At 44.8% G+C, this 16,797-nt stretch overlaps 2 protein-coding genes across 2 annotated transcripts; both read right to left on the bottom strand.

Annotated features, from left to right (window-relative positions):
• Positions 1-2,200: 2,200 nt before the first annotated feature.
• Positions 2,201-7,534, bottom strand: rundc3ab (RUN domain containing 3Ab). The gene is made up of 11 exons (XM_030098573.1): positions 7,360-7,534; positions 5,224-5,339; positions 4,937-5,064; positions 4,733-4,818; positions 4,566-4,655; positions 4,384-4,464; positions 3,663-3,828; positions 3,349-3,506; positions 3,149-3,268; positions 2,457-2,554; positions 2,201-2,343 (listed from the first exon to the last, which is right to left on the bottom strand). Exons 1-11 carry the CDS (start codon positions 7,464-7,466, stop codon positions 2,201-2,203), a joined length of 1,293 nt encoding a protein of 430 aa, XP_029954433.1. The 5' UTR covers positions 7,467-7,534.
• Positions 7,535-10,462: 2,928 nt separating this feature from the next.
• pth3r (parathyroid hormone 3 receptor) lies at positions 10,463-14,486 on the bottom strand. The gene is made up of 13 exons (XM_030098898.1): positions 14,421-14,486; positions 13,533-13,638; positions 12,843-12,953; positions 12,560-12,684; positions 12,364-12,458; positions 12,027-12,180; positions 11,785-11,938; positions 11,640-11,700; positions 11,470-11,536; positions 11,298-11,392; positions 11,074-11,215; positions 10,935-10,976; positions 10,463-10,849 (listed from the first exon to the last, which is right to left on the bottom strand). The coding sequence occupies exons 1-13, from the start codon at positions 14,484-14,486 to the stop codon at positions 10,463-10,465; spliced, it is 1,605 nt and encodes a 534-aa protein (XP_029954758.1).
• Between the last annotated feature and the right edge of the window lie 2,311 nt (positions 14,487-16,797).

Here is a 16,797-nt window from a genome sequence, read left to right as displayed (position 1 = left end):
GAGAGTTTCAGGAGGAACCGCTGTCTTCTAAAAGTGAGATGGAAATGTAAAGGTTAGTGGAATTTTGTCATAAAGGCTCCTCACATGTCTGCTAATCTTTAACCGAAAGCTATTGATCAGCATTTTTGTGATTTGCTTCTTCAATTTCCCTGTTATTTTGTATTAATGCAGTTTTTGAGTTAATTATGTATTTTTTTTTGCTGCAATTTTTTTGTTTTTATGTTTTTCTTGCAGTTTTGCTAGATATTATTCACTTTCCAGTCTTATGAATATCGATTTTCTGCAGCATACTGTACTTTCACTTTCATTTTATAAAACTTTGCTAATCTTGCTTTGTATTTCTCAATGAAAACATAAAACTGACTGACATTTTATGATCTGAAATGCTTTGAATAAGAAAACAATGCTTCTGTTTCAGAAAATCAAACTGAAGCAAAAACATAATTGCTCCACTCCTCTAAAATATTTATGTTTGACTTCTTTAAAAGGCGGGAAATGAATGGCCCTGCTACTTTTTGGCCAGTTTAACTTGGTTCTTTAGACACTGTTTAAAGACATTTTCTGGCTGAATATCAGACGGTGGTGTTTCAGTGTGAACTGGAGGATAAACCCTTTGTCTTCCTTGTTCGTTTATGAACTGGTGGGCCCGCGTTTTGAAGCTGTATGGCAGTAATATAAAGACTGATCAGCTGTGTTGACTGGTAGGGCAGGTTGTTGTGCAAACTCAAGGTTGGCAGTTTGATGCGCTGTCTCGCCTCGTCCGTGTGTTGAAGTGTCCTTGGGCCAGACGCTGAATCCCAAATTGCCCCGAATGGTGGGCGAGCAGCCGTTGCCATTGGAGTGTGAATGCATGGGGGTGGATGTGACTGATGTGAACCATGTTGAGGCTGCTGGAGCGCTGAAATTATGTCTTCAAAGTCGAATTATTTGTTATTTCAGCGCTTGGCTTTTAAACATGTTCTTAAAAAACTCCTTCTGGAAATCGTGCAACACTCTCTTCTCATTGTGACAGGCTTTGCAGTGTGTGTGAATCTGAGTGAACGGTGTGTGTGGGGAGAAAGCTGTGGCTGCTTTCGGATGTTTGGGACCCGTGTGCTTTTCTCAATAAAGTAAGGAACTATAAGTAAAGTATTTAACAGAGCAAAAACTTAAAAACTCACATGCATCTAATAAAAAAGGACGAGTTTTAACGCTTTGAAAAAAAGGCAGTTTTATTGCAGTTTTAAATAACACAATATTTCCCGACTCTGAACAGCTCTGCATTAGATCTGCAATGTACATGTCCGTAAGGGACACACGGAGAGGTGTGTCGTGAAATTAACCATAATATAAAAGAACGGATCACAGGAAAACATGAAAACACACATACACGCGCTGCACATTCACTACCCCCCCCCCCCCCACCCCAAAAAAAACACTACTCTATCAAGCCAACATGGTAGAAAAAGACAGAACACTCACTCTGCATAGTCACAATGCTCTTTGCATTTGTTTTCAATAGATATTTTATCTACTTTTCTTTTGTATTTTCACATTTTAGTGACTTTGCAAACCTCGGCAGCCTGTCATGTGTTTTTGACATTTCTTAGCATCCGTAGCTAACCTACCGTTTGATTGAATAAGGCCTAAACTGTCATTCATCCTAATATCATAAAGCTGTGTCTGTGGATGAGCTCAACATAAATCATCTTCACTGTAAACATCCTTCTGTTTTCATGTATTCCCATCTAATAGGATTATAACCTGGCAAAACATTGTCTCTGGTCCCTAAAACGTTACAGCAGCTCATCCTTCTTACTTGTGTTATGTAACAGGAGGATTAAGATCTACAGACAGACTGATAAGACACAAACGAGTGGACGGACACAGAGCGGGACCAGTTCAGATACGTGACTCGCACGGAGCGAAGCGGCGTGACGTGGGAGAGGTCAAACCTAAAAACCAGTTGTTTGCATTCCAGGAGGCTTCATCGATGAAAGAGTGAAACTGGAGCAGGCCAGGAGGCGGCGCGGCGGCGTTCCCCGCGTCGGTCCGCTGACGGAGACGCTGCTCTTTCGCAGACGCTTTAGAAAAAGTGGAAGTCGAGAGCGCAAAAGGCAAAAAGGGGACTCGTTCGTCCGCCGACCTCGACCAGGCGTTTCTGTTTCCCCGTTGTCTCGGCGCCTGTCAAGCCGTTGGCAGTGTTTCTTTGGCGGCGGCCCTAGCTGGGAGAGAGGGCAGGACTGTTCTCTGTGCTGATGTTGACCAGGCACTCGCTTGACTTCAGGCTAGCCAGAGATTTGCAGCTCGGGAGGGAGGCCAGCGACCCACACAGGCCCATCATAGAGGGGGTATAGTCCTTTTCTGAAGGGAGGTGGAGCAGGACAGCGCAAAGCAACGATCAATTCCGGCACGTACGGGTGTTCGCTCGCCTATTATTTTACGAGACGGTGGCGTGTCATTGTCTCGAGTGTTACCTGAACACCAGGCGCCTCCGTTCTGCTTTCCTTCCGTCCTGTGAGACTCTGAATAGCTGACGTCCACCGACAGCAGCTCCGTGCTCGGAAAACTCCTCCTGGAATGAGAGAAACGGACCAGCGGGGTCAGCAAACAGCACAACGCCTCCAGGCAGGCGCAAAACGTGGTTTTAAAAGATGTTTATCGTTGACAAATACTGTTTTACAAACAGGATATAAAACTGTCCCTTTAGGGTTGATGATCAGTACGATCATTTCAGACCAGTCAGCGGTTACAGTTTTTGTTTACTAACTAAACAATTCACACCACAGTCCTGTCGGCTGGGACGATAAAGCTTAGTGATGACGGAAATGTCGAGCACTCAGAAAATACACATGGTCAGTGACAGTGATTAAAAAAAAGAAGAAATATTTTAAAAAGCAGATTCATTGTCAGAAAGGTTCAATCAAGGATGGACTCAAGTTCGACTGTGAAGGTATTTTGTCTCCCTCTAGTGTCGCTTTGCATTCAAACCCCAGAGAGGATGCAACAGGATGTGAAGTGTTGTTCCAGAGCTGAACCGTGGGGGTATCGATTCCACTGCTTTGACTCCTCTTTGGGATCTTTCCTTGCAGCGTTTGCATGTTCTCCCCTGTGGTGAATAAGTGCCTCCACTGGAGTGTGAATGTGATCAACTGCATGGGAAGCAAACCTGCGGAACAGCTTCAGGTCCTCTTGGCTGCTGTACGGCTCGAGCGCCGGCCACTGGTTGACCAGGGGGATGGAGAGGTTTTTGGCCAGGTGGTTGGAGTCACATGGAATCAAGCTTGTCCTGACACGAACAAACGGAATTTCACGATGCAGCTTCCAGGTTTGTACCGAGGAGCGCGAGGTCGACATCCGGACACTCACAACTGCTCCTGGAGCTCGAGGACGACGGCCTCCAGCTCCTTCTTCTCGTGCTGGCTCTGGCTCTGCAGCTCGTCCAGCCGGGCCTTCAGCCGCTTGTTCTCCGTCTCCGTGTTCTTCAGCTGAGACTCGCGCAGGCGGACCAGCTCCTCCAGGTAACCCTGACAACACATGAAAGGAGAAGCTCACCGTCTGATTCTAATATTAGACATCCACCATCTGTGATGCTCGGCGTTAAAGAGGAGTCAAGCTGCACTGAGAAAATTTCACATATTTACATGTTTGAAAACTTTTTTTGAGAAAAGATCTGAGCTGACCTTCTGCGCGTTGACGATCTTGAACCTCTGCTCCATCTTGCGGCACTTGGTGCTCCAGCTCTCGTCGTCGGTCACCAGCGGGATGTAGGGGTGCTCGGGGAGGCTATCGTCGCTGGCGCTGCTGTCCACGCTCCGTCGGTCGTCGTCGTCGCTCATGTAGTCGTAACTGTGGCGGGAGAAACGCGGCTTCATCGTTATACTGCAACGTTAATTAAGCTTAAAGGTGCTGTAGGCAGGATTCGGCATCTCCGCCATCTTGCTTAGGTTTACCTAAGTAAGATGGCGATTTGATCCATCTAAGATGGCGATTTGAAACCCAGCACAGCCAATCATGTCCTGTTTTCTCTGACATCATGCCCTTACGCAAGTTAAGCCCCTCCCACAAGAACGTGTGACGAATGCCCCTCGACCAATCACGGTTAGAGCCTCAGGGGCTCTTCTGATTGGTCAAAGATACCTGGAGCTGTCAAGATTCCTTTTCAGCTCAGAACAGAGACAGATGGAAACGCTGCGCCCTCGCGGTAGTGCAGTTATGCTACACTCCTAAAGGATTATCAATGGATACTCTAACATTTAATCCAAAGAAAACACAGAAAAATGAGCATTGACTAGCAAAATCCTGCCTACAGCACCTTTAATTCCCACAATGAAACAAACAATTAAAAAAATAAGCTTCAAAATGTTCACATTCCTAGTTTTGTGGACGAGTGTTTGAATATACCTTTGTGTGAATTTCAAGTATGGAGTGTAGTCAATCACTGACGAAGATTTTCCGTCCAGAGCTTCTCCTTTAAGGCAGAAACTGTGAGAGAAACAAGGCTAAAATAAGATTGTTTTTAAAGTTTTAACTACCTTCTAGCAAGCTTACTAATATTTAACTGTATGCATGTCAGGACCGCCCACCTGAAGTCAATGGCTCCGAGTCCTATGAGCATCCCTGTCAGCACTGTGGCTTCTTCCCTCAGCATGATGGCTCCTTCTGCATAGAACCTCCTAAAACACACAGATACAGACACTGAGGATTTATTTCCAGTTACAATCGTGGCAGCGGTGCAGTGCTGATCTCCGACCTGGTCGTCCTGCTGTCCCTCAGTGCGGTGGCGATGTATTCGGACAGCCTCTTCTCCATCAGGGCCACCCTCATCCAGGCTCGGCCCTGCAGCCGCCGGGAAAGGTCGGAGGAGAGTTGATACACAGGTACAGCATGGAAATCCACCGAGTCTACATGTGGTGGGGGTGTGATGGGGAAATGATGCCGAGGACGGCGGGCTCGCCTTGGCTCGGGAGGTGCTGATGTTCTCCATGCTCTCGATGCTGCTGATGCAGCTGTTGGGCACCTTGCCGCAGGCCAGACGGATGTAGTCCCAGTAGCTCCTCTGACCGTCGAACCAGCTGGTGGAGCCTGCAGTGGCAGGATGGGACATTAAAATCACACTTCATGTTTCACCGGACACCTTGCTTTCTTAATTTATTTAATGCAAGCTGTCACTCGCATACACTTTGTCTTATTGTTTCTATTTGACATACTGAAGCATGACGGATCGTCCAGCAGGCCTGTTACCTTTGAACCGGTGGCTGAGAATGTGCTCAAGAATGGCTGAGAAATTGATGAACTCCTCTGATGAGTCATCGATGGGCTCGGCTGTGTATTTCTCCAGCAGCGTTTTCACTGAAAACCTGAGAGAGCAAGAGGAGAGTAAACATTTGCCCACAGATTACCACGGCTGCCTTTGTTTCAGTTCATGAGTCCTCTTAATCTGCATTTTTCACAATCTACTGGATATTAAGAAACATGTTTATATATGAAATACCACAGTAATGAAATGTTCTACTAGTGTAATAAATTCAGTGAAACAATTTGAAATAGCCGCCATAAACACTGCAACTTCCTGCGACGTCACTGTTTTCTATATCGATTATCTGTTCCAGCGTAACGCCAATTTCCTGGAAACTCTCTCCACTCCAGACTGAAGTCATCCATTTACTGCGAAGGAGGACCTTCACAGGCGGCTCTCAGGAAGCTCCTGCAACTCAATTTACTTTTTACAGGACGTCTTGAATTTACGAGTCCAGACTGATGTGATACAGTCACTTCCTGTGTTACGCGCCTGTGGAGCCTGAACTCCCCAACAGATGGAGAAAGTATTAAAACTGCTGAGTTTTGTTGTTTGTTTTTTGCCCCTCTTACTGAGTCAATTATTTTTAATTATTATGATTATTATTTTTTTGTCGTGAAATAGTCTCCTTAGCTGTCAGTCCAGTGCACATGTCGACCCCATGCTGTGGTTTATTTTGGGGAAAACTCTCCCCCTGCAGACGACCACTCCTTAGTATTTTCTACAAGACTAAATAATTCATCAGTATTTGCTGTAGGAACACCTGCCAAAGGCTGTTTATTCTGTTAAATTGAGTAATGGTGGGAGATGTATGGAGAAACCCAATGCACTGTTATTAATATGACATGTTCTTCTGAGCAAGTGCACACTGGTCCATCCATCACATGCGTATCACTGAGACAATGCTGATCTTGGCACAGACCGGGAGCCGGGCGATCACAGTCCCCTTTTGTTCCAAAGGCAACAATGTCTTGTTGAGCCGCTCCGACTGGACAATAACTGGCTGCCTATCCTCAGGACGAGCACAGTCCCCCGTGTTTTCACTGTAATACAGATAGCAGGACTGTGGCGTGACCCACATTACACCTGTCACGTGTTCGGGGAGGCGGCGGTGTGTGACTGACAGCGCAATGAAAAATGTCATTCAGACATATTAATCTTATTTTTTCGGTATAATTCAGTTTATTTAACGTTTTGCTTTAAAGATGCTGTGGATCATTGTAATCGTGGTTGTTTACAATTTGAAAAGTGTATGACTGAGCAAAAAGACCTTGTTTTTTGAAATGCCGGTTTGCGACCTTTATAAGAAAATAAATCTCTTTTCTATACATTTTTAACCCATGATCTTGTCCAGGGGTGACTAATATTAAAATATTAAAGCACTCATTAACTTAATTGTCCCACACATCATGTCCAATTACAAGATAAAAGTCTCTGAGAGTTTCTTTTGTTGTTCATTACAGTGAAATCATAGGAAGCAACAGGAAGTCAGAAGAGATGAAGATCCTATAATCATTACACTGTGTTTAGGCTGTATATGTGTGTGAGTGTGTGTGTGTGTGTGTTCACGCCCTGGCACACTGGACGCAGGCATACATCTCCACAGAAGCCTCACAAAGTCCAATTAGGATCTAATGTACAGGGCCTCGCCTTGAGTCCCCGGGGTGCTGGAGAGTCCTTGCCCCAGGAAGGTTGTCGTCATAGCAACCACGCCATCCGTGCTGAACATTGCACTGACAGAGATGACAGTGCTAAACACACCCAGCCAGCCGGGCCAGCCTCTGTGTGCTGACGAGGATGAGGAGGATGAGGATCATGAGGATGATGGACTTTAGCTTGAGCACAAATTCCATGTAATGCAAGGTCGCGAGTGTGTATTCCGCTGTGTGTTCATCCAGGCCCACTGAGCTCGAGGGGATTTAAGAGGCTCAAAATATGTAATGTGTGCAGCATTAAAGAGCAACTTCAGAGCTTTTGGAGCCATAAAATCACATGATCACTGAGAATGAAAGCAGCCATTCGCTTATTCAGCGGAAACACTGATCCCAGGCACCACACCAGGATGGAGAGAATAAACTGACCTGCAGACAGTGAGGAGGTTCTTCCTCTCCACCGCCACGTTACGAGCCGACGCTTTTTTCGAGACGTCTCCCATGGCCATGGCTGCGCGCACGCAGCCGGGCTGCATCCAGGAGGAGGAGGAGGAGGAGGAGGAGGAAGAGGCAGCCCCGGGATGAAAGGACCCCTCCCTGGCTGTCGGCGCACACCGGCCGGTCCCCCTCGCTCACTGCTGGGCCGGATGGATGCTGCGCGTCCGCATCGGAGCTCGGCGCGTCTCAGCGCAGCGGAGCATAGCAGTGCGCGTGCCGTGCGCGGACGCGTTTTGTGTCAGCAGCGCTTTTTTTTTTTTTTTATTATGAGGACTGAACGGTGCGTGTGCGCCCCGGCTCTCCTCCTCCTCCCTCCTCCTCCTCCCTCCTCCTCCTCTCTCTCCGCCTCCTCTCAGACCTCATCCTGCCGTCAGCGCCTCTTTACGCATCACGCGGGCTGAAGATGACGAGCCGGTCACGTGCTGGACATTTATCCACTGACTTCACCTTTTCGACATTAGTTCTTGCACCTTGGCTAAAATTACTTGTAATGTGATTATTTTTGCAGAATACAATGTGGAATATTTTATACAGTATTTACATTTTGTGCAGCGAGGTGATCAGAGGAACTGGGCCTATATTCAATTATTATATTTTACATTTAAGTTTTCAGGCAAGAACAAAAGACTGATTCTTTTTTTCATATTTTTCACAACTTTACAACAATTTTAGATTTCAAGATGCAAATAAATGTTAATTAAGGGCAATATACGATCTGTATTTGCATGTCCATGTTGTCTAATTTGTCATTTATCATTAAATTAAATTTTTGTTAGCAGTGTTATATTCTTTTCTGCAATCTCAAGTTCAAATTTCACCTTTTTGAGTTGGATGGGCTTTTCTAATGCTGGATTTTGTAATGTTTATCCCGTTATAAGGAATTAAAGTTTGATGTTTCAAGGTGCCACATCTCAAAAGACATGTCCCAAACCTTTTCTGCCCACTCTGCTCTTCTAAAATCACTCACTTTAAGTTTTATTTAGAAACATAGTGAAAATTACTCTCATACAAACTCGGAACTATTTTCAAAGCAAAAAAGCACTTTCTTCAAATCTGTCAGTAAAATTAGTTAACCCGTGTCACTTAAACTCCAGGTCAAACTGTGATGGATCGAGACAGGGTGGATACACAAGTACAGTGAAGTCAAACACACACTCTCATGTATTTCAAATGTTGGTCACTTTTTGAATACATCGAAACATTCTTTGTGGGATGCTTCTGTAAAAGTTAATCATTTTGAATTAAAATCAAGAAGTAGTCAACCATGGAATTGGATTCAAAATTCCAATAAAATGTAAAAAGTACTGAAAATAAATGCAAGTTTATTCATTTGTATGTAGCAAAAGAATTGCCTGAAAGAATCCAGTAATGCAATGTATGTAGTTCTGATTTTTTTAATCAGTGACTGGAACATGTAACAGTATTATTCAGAAAACCAGAAAACATGACTCGTCTCCCAGAATGTTGTACTTGTCTTATCAGTTTTGGCAGAAACTCTGATTAGTTTCATTTCTTGTTCGCTATCAGCTCCCGAAAATGGCTCCAGTACAATAAGGGTGATATCATCCCCATCGCAGTCGTCACGATGGATCATTTCCTCAGTTTTGTAATTTCCGATCAGCATCCTCCTCTCCTCTCCTCCCTCCCTCCCTCCCTCCCTCTCTTTTTCCACAGCCTGCTCCTGTGGGGGAGGCTCCGGTTCGGGGCCAGGTCTGTGGTGTAGTGCCATCAGTGTGGAGACACTCTGATCCCCCCCCCCCCCCCCCCCAACAAACCCCTTTTTCCTCTCTAATGAACTGACAGCTGGTTGCCACCATAGGTTGTTTGGTGGGGGTTGGGTCTTGGAGGCGGTTTTGTTCTGGTGGTGGAGGAGCATTTGCTCATGCACGCCTGTTTCTGCTGCTCTGTACGTCTGGACATGTTATTTTCCGAGCGAGTAGAGAAATGTTAATGTGCAGGGAAGCTGGCAATGCCTTTGTGCATCAAGTTTCAAGAGATGCATCTAATGCACGCTTTAATAATAATTAGGTGTTGATTTATGCACAGTTTATTTTCTGCTTCCAAAAGCTGGATTTTGTCATTTCCATGCAAATAAAAAAGAAGCCCCAAAAAGACCATAAATTACAGTTATTCTCACGCATGGCACGTTCACGGCACACTATTTTCTGGAAACCTGAAGACAGTTAAAACATTTACAGGCACAGCTCTCCGTCTGTTTACCTTGTGGATACTGGTGGCTTGTGCAGCAAGTTCGCCAGCTCACGCTCGAAGTCTACAAACAGCTCAGGTGGCCGACCGTTGCTGCGAGCCGAGGCCTGAGGGCAGCGTGCGAAATTCTGGACGGTGTTGCGAGGACATCGGGGCCAGAGGCCACACGGAGGAAGGAGTTAGGTTTTCCTTGTGAGGGGCAAAAGGTTTGTGCCTCGGCCCTCGGGGTCCTGTCAGTCTGATGAATCGGACTGTGGAGACCAGACGGACAACAAGCAGAGGTGCGGATCTGTCTAGACAAGCTGCCGGGACACTTCTGACTGGAACAGATGATCGCATTTTAAGGATCGGCCTCTTCAAGTAACCTGGTTGTGTTTTTTCCAGCTGAAATATGTAAATAATTTCACCGAGGGGAAAAAAAAAAAAAAAGAGGTTTGTGTGAAGTGTAAAGGTCAGTCGGTATCGTCTGGAAAATCCAACACAGGAAAAACATGAATCGGGAGATTGGGAATCGACTTGTATAGGGAAGCGGACCACTTTTGGCCCGCCTGCCACCAGTTGCCCATCTCCACGATCAGAGCGCACATCATGCATGACATAGCAGACAGTTATACATCTGACTGGTTGTCGGGTTCTTGCTGTTTTACAATAAATAACAGTCTGATGAGGATTTTTCCTGTTTGGAAACTGTTTGCATGCTGTCATTGTTTATGCGGCTGAATGCTGAGAACTGCGGGGAAAGTCCGGCGAACCGTAAACTCCAAGATGCCGTGGATGAAACAGACTCGCCACATTTGAGAAACACGGTCTTCTCCTGAGTCAACAATCACAAGGTGGTCTCCAGCTCCCTCAGAGGTGAGGAGCTGTGTGGATTTTGGTTTCTGGAGTATCCGGCGAACTCTCCGGACTCGGCCACGCCAGACGGCTCCTGCTGGGGTTCGGAAAGCTCGGTGTCGCCGGGAGGGTAGCCGCACGGGCCGGTCTGAGCGTGGCCGGAAGGCGAGGACGTGTGCCTGACGGCGGCGGCGGCGGCGGTGAAGGCGTGCGCTCTGGGATTGGCTGCGGACAAGCTGACGCTGTGCACGGTGGTGTGAGACATCATGCCGCCGTAGTAGCAGCTGCCGCCGCCGCCGCTGCTGGTGATCCTGGCCTTCTGTTTGAGGTCCAGCACCAGGGTCCTTCGTAGCCAGGCCTTCTTCACCTCCGCCTGAACCTGACAGAGACAAGATGAGAACAGACAGTTGTGTTCACACCTTCAGACAGACAAGATGTGTTCAAATATATCTGAGCTTCACTACCTCCCCATTGCAGAAACAGTAGATAAACGCTACGAAGAACCCCTGGGAAAGTTAAAAAAAAAAAAAGGTTTTTATTATAAAATAGTGTGAAGAAAGGGAAAATTCATTTATATTTTTGGTAAATTTTGTGTGTTCCGACCTGCGAAGAGTTGAAAAACATCTCGTAATGCATCTGCACCTGCCACAGCAGCCCGGTGACCTCGGTGTAGGGCAGAGCCATGAACACCATGTAGTGCACGCCGAACAGGGGCATGAGGACCAGCGTGGACTTCAGCAGCTTCCTGTAGAGAAGAGCGAACACTCAGAAAGGCACTCGATCTATACCGACCGTCCGTCGTCAGTGACACAGGAGCACGAGTCTACCTGTACTGCTGCCTGGGGTCTAGTTTACCGGTGTTCGTCTCCCACAGTTTAGAGGCCAGAACGCGAATAATGTTGATGAAGAGGAGGAAGTTCACCTGCAGAGAGAGAGAGATGAGCGAACAATTATATCATCAACTCCCTGTGGTCAATAACTGTTGTGAGTGCTACTCACAACAATGGCGGCCAGGATGGGAACTTGATAAATCCACTTGAGGTTTCCTGCACTGATGTCCCAACATCTAAAAACAGCCACACACACACACATAAAAAAAAAAAGCTGAAGTAAGCATTTGTGAAATGAGTGCGATGTTTGCTGTCACACAACCGTACTGCATGACTCACTGCGTGTCGGCCAGCGAGGCCCGGGCGCTGACCCAAATGGACACGAACACAGCTGGAACACCTGGAACGAGCAGACAGATGTCAGGTACAGCCCGGCCGGGAGCCCGGACAGCAGCGGAGGCAGCTCCGGGGGGGGGCCGCTCACCCCAGCCCATGACGGTGAGGGCCCACAGGTAGTTCTTGTCTGACAGGAAGGCCATGAAGATGAGACTGTGCAGGTACAGGCCCTCCACCAGGATCCAGTAGTGATTGGTTGCCAGGAAGTAGAGGAAGAGGGTGACGGCGACTTTACACCCGGCCTGGTGAGACAGAGGCGGATTAACTCTAAGAACTCAAACGGACATTAATAACGAATAAACGGCCTTGAACGTTGAAGACGCCGCTCACCATGTGCGGCTTCTCCGCTGTGAGCTCCGGCTCAGCTTTGGTTCCGGCGGATACGGAGTAGAGGACGGCGTCCTTGACGAAGATGCTGACCGCTCGGCATATGAAGGAGGAGAAGAGGTTGATGTGGATGTAGTTCCGTGTGCAGTGGAGACGTCTGTCGATGAGGCAGAGGGGGATCGAGGGAGGATTAATCACCGTCGCATTTATCGGCTCACACTGAAACAGTTGCATTAACTTATTTGCACCTCTTCCAGAGTGTAGCAGACGGCTCATTAAATCTCTTCTGTCGGTATAAATCAATGGGTCACTCAGCGTTTCAGAGTTTCTGTTGACTTACTTGAAGTAGCAGAGGATGGAGACGGCCACCAGGAGGGACGCCAGAGAGATGGAGTAACCGACGGTGTACATGAGGTGTAGCCGCTCAAACACCTTCTGAAGCAAACTCACACACTGTTACAGGAGCCCTCTTGTTTCTGTATTCTCATATACCTCATAGGACAAATGCACACACACACACACACACACACACACACCTCTTCATGACTTCTGTGGTTGGATGTGAGGTATCTGGTGCATTCAGTGTAGTTTGCCCAGGTGCGGTTGATGCTGGACACGAGCTCCCAGTTTCCTGACAAGTCACACTGGCGATAGGCTCTGCCTGCAGCAACCGGGACACACACACACACACACACACACACACACACACCGCATTAAAATCACATGTCTGCAGATTTATGAGTTTTTGAATGTCCATGGTGGCGTCCTTGACACATTTTGAACGTGCTGCGTTCTTCTGGGACGGCGCAGCTCTCCTACCTCTGTGGTTGAAGTCATAAATGTACTCTGGACACAGGACGGACACCAGCTGACCCGCCCTGCTCCGCGGCCAGCAGATGATCCCGTCCCACTCCGGGACACAGTCGCCTTCTGCAGGAGGAAGAGCGACAGCCTATAAATTTATCTCACACACTCACTCTATGAGTAAAATGTAGACATTTTGAAAAAGACACATGTCACAAAGAGGTTTTAGGTTTAGAAAAATATTTAGCCTGATGTTATTTTATTTCATGAAATTAAAGAAATGGACTATTTAATCCATTGCTGCAGAACTCAGCCTCCATCCGTCTCCATTCATGTGGTTTCCTTCTCTCGTCTGATTTCTCTGACGTCCGCTTCGTCTGAATGGACTTATCTGACATCAGCTTCCATGACGCGGTCCAAATTTAAAAAAGAAATGCCCCTCTTGCCTCTTTCAATCAGAGAGATACTGGTCAGCAGGATATTGGATTGGTGCTGTATCTGATCCTAAATAAATATTAATGCAATAAATACTTTTTGGCTTTGTATGTTTGGGCATCTGCTCACTGATATCGTATCTAACAGGAACATATTTGGCAAATTAAAGGATAAATAAAACTTCCCTCTCGTTGTTCAGCGTTGAATTTGGAATCTTGTAGCTTGACCTCAAACTAGTTCGACTGAATATGAATATAAGAAGGAACAAACCTTTCATGAGCGCCATTTGTGCCTGGATGCTCCTCTCGCACCTGGCGTGGGCGCCGATCAGGACGTAGATCTGCTCGTCTCTGGTGATCACGTCGTCCGAGTCAATCTGTCAAAGGCGTGAAGAGTCGGAAAAGAGAAACGACAGAGACGAGGCGGAATCAGCATGGATCTGGAGGGATGATTATGATCCAGATGAGCAGCTTCCCACCAATATCAAAGTTGCCGTCCACACATTTCTCTGGAGACTCTTGATGAACATATTAATATTTTAGGAATTTTGCTCAGAAAATGATCAGTGTTACGTTTCAGGATTTTAAAGAAATACATTTTGTTTGGTAATTGTGAGATCAGAGTGCTTCAAGATGTGAAGTTACGACTCAACAGCTGTCGTCTGATGTGTGTGGGGAAAATAAAGTCATTCAGTGGGAGCGTGTTTGTTTAAAAACTGACCCTCTTCCTCACTGATGAATGTCTGGACCGTTTCCTCAAGCAGATAAATCTGTGTCCAGAATTCAATCCATCAAAGAAGGTCACATCCATGTGAAATTTTCTATCTTTGGCCCAAAGTGCTCTCTTTTTTTTTTCCTTCCGTTCTTTTTGCTTTCTCAGTGTCGTAATATAGTGTAAGATATGATACTACTGTGTGAAAAGTTTATATTTAGAGCGCAAAAAATCATCCTTTCATTATTATACTGCAGAGTTGTTCATCAGCACACGCACACTGAGAGCTTTAGTTTGTGCAGTTCATGTAAGTAAAAATATCTAATTACCAAGTTTATTTTTTCCATCTTTCCTGCTAAATTTTAAAAAGCCAACTTCATTGAACACTTTAATTATTATCAAGAATAAAAGACATTCAGATCGTTAGATTGAATAGGATGTACTTACCAGTGCAGTCACTGTTATGACACTGTGGAACAGAGACAAAACGCCAATCTCCTGTGCTGACACCATGATGACTTTTGGACTTTATTATGAAAACAGTTTTCTTTAAACTCTCAGATCATTTTCTCCAAGTTTGTGCCATTCTCCCAAAGTTAAATGTGTCTGTCTCTAGTAATCCATCAGTGCTCCTCCATATCTGTTGAAAGCTTCCTCTGAGGTTCCTCTTGAGTTTTAGTGTCTGTTGAAATCCAGAAAAGAAGTTTTCGGAATGCCAGCTCCGTCCAGCCTTCTCGGAGCTCGGCTGACATTACTGTTCAGGTCAGTGAGACCGTGGAGTGGCTGGCTGTGTGCAGGGAGAGGGTTCCTGTGGCAAAGAGGGGAGCAGTGTGGACGAAACCTCCTCCTTTGGGTTGAGAACAGTTGGACTTGATTGGCTGTTTCTTCCGTTCCTTTAACTCTTTGTGCTCCTCTGGTGGAATCATCTGCCCTCCTGCACTCTGTTCATCTCTTGTTTTTAAGCTTGTATCCTTTATTGACATATCTGAACTCCTTTCAGCTTTTTATCTCCTTTTGATGATCAGTTTTATGTTAAAGCAACACACACATTTTTTTCCATACAAACACTTCCTGTTTTCTAAATCAGTGTTGACAATTGCTCATATGCCTCTTTCTATGTTCCACCGTCACAAATAGAAACAGTCTGGCTTAATATTTCCTACATGTCAAGAGGACAACATTTCTTATCTAGTTCCCATGCTGGGACACTTTAGAGGACACTGATAGAGACCAGGCTGTAATCTCCAGTGAATCGCTCCCGATCACTAACAAACACATAAATTACATGAAAACATGCGGTATGTGGGAGCAGCTTTTAGTTTTGACCCATACGTGAATGCACTGGGTTTACACACTATTCACTATAAGCTGCCTAAACTTTACATTAGATTCACAATCTGTAAATATCTTATCGCAATATAATGATATCTATAGCTTCGGTCATTATGAGGGCCACGGAGCCAACATGTCTTTGATCTTTTATTTTCTTTCTCAAATTAACTCAGTAACACAGCTATTAAAACTGACTTCTACTTTAAATGGTCAACTTTCCATCATTACCTGTGGAATTAATTACTCATCCACTTTTGGGAATTGGCTCTTTGGCCTCAAAGTACAGTCACATGGGCTGCATGCAGCACTCTTTTGCCCATGTCTGGTATGTTATATAAAACATGCACATGTACAATTCCCACACTGGACAAAAAAGATCTGTATAAAAAAAATGTTTACCAGATGTGGGAAATCACTTCAAATACACATTTTACAGGTAATGAGGACTGAAATTTAACACTTCTAATTATGACAATTTCATAATTATAAATCTGAGACATTCAGAGACACAAATGATCCTTAAACTGAAATCATTCAAACTCCACACTCCGCTCTCTGTGTGTGTGTGTGTGTGTGTGTGTGTGTGTGTGTGTGTGTGTGTGTGTGTGTGTGTGTGTGTGTGTGTGTGTGTGTGTGTGTGTGTGTGTGTGTGTGTTTCAATCTTATGATGAACTGACTTCTTCATAAAAGTTTTAAAATCACAGTCAATCAATCTCTTCATATATTATTGTGTTCATTCACTTTCACTGAAACCACATAATCCCTTAAAAAACGATATTAAAAAACAAGACTGATTTTATGTGAACGTTGATTTCTTGCTGTCAAGCTGTTAAAGTTGAAGATTTAATTTTTTTGCTTTATCCCCTTGAGCAACATAAGTTAATAAGCATCTTTGACGGATATTGGAACTATTTAAAAAAAAAAAGTACATTTTTACATGAAGCACAGTTGAAATTCTTTATGAAACAAACAATAATGTAAACACGCTGTCATTTATAGTGAAACAATGATGGAATTGGTTTTGATGACCAAGATTTGAAGTTGGAGAACAGACAAAAAAGAGATGGAGATAATCTAAGAATTATACAAAAATAAATAAATAAATAAATAAAAAAGGCCACTGTATAAATGCATCTAAATCTGATTAATTGAACTGAGTACTTCACTCTGAAATCCCTCTTTTAAAAAAATCACTTGGCATGTAGTATTTTTGTGGGTGTTTTTCTTATAACAATGACACTTGAATTTTGAAAAAAAAAACGGGCATTCAATGGGTTAAAATCCTGAAAAGAATGAATGAAAGAATTTTGATGATCAAAGTGAACGTAGAAAAATTTCATTCTAATATTTATTTTTGTATTCAAATATGAAATACAAAAAAAATTCTGTAAAGAGGATAAAACTTCAATATTTTCTGTTAAATATTATATTTCTACATGATCCGAGCTCTTAATTTTACTCCAGTGACGTCAGTTAAACCCGGAAGTTCCGG

The sequence above is a fragment of the Salarias fasciatus genome, chromosome 8 (assembly GCF_902148845.1).
Source record: "Salarias fasciatus chromosome 8, fSalaFa1.1, whole genome shotgun sequence".
Lineage (NCBI taxonomy): Eukaryota > Metazoa > Chordata > Actinopteri > Blenniiformes > Blenniidae > Salarias > Salarias fasciatus.
The sequence above is the reverse complement of the archived record's forward strand: the minus strand, read 5'-3'. Positions and strand labels throughout refer to the sequence as shown.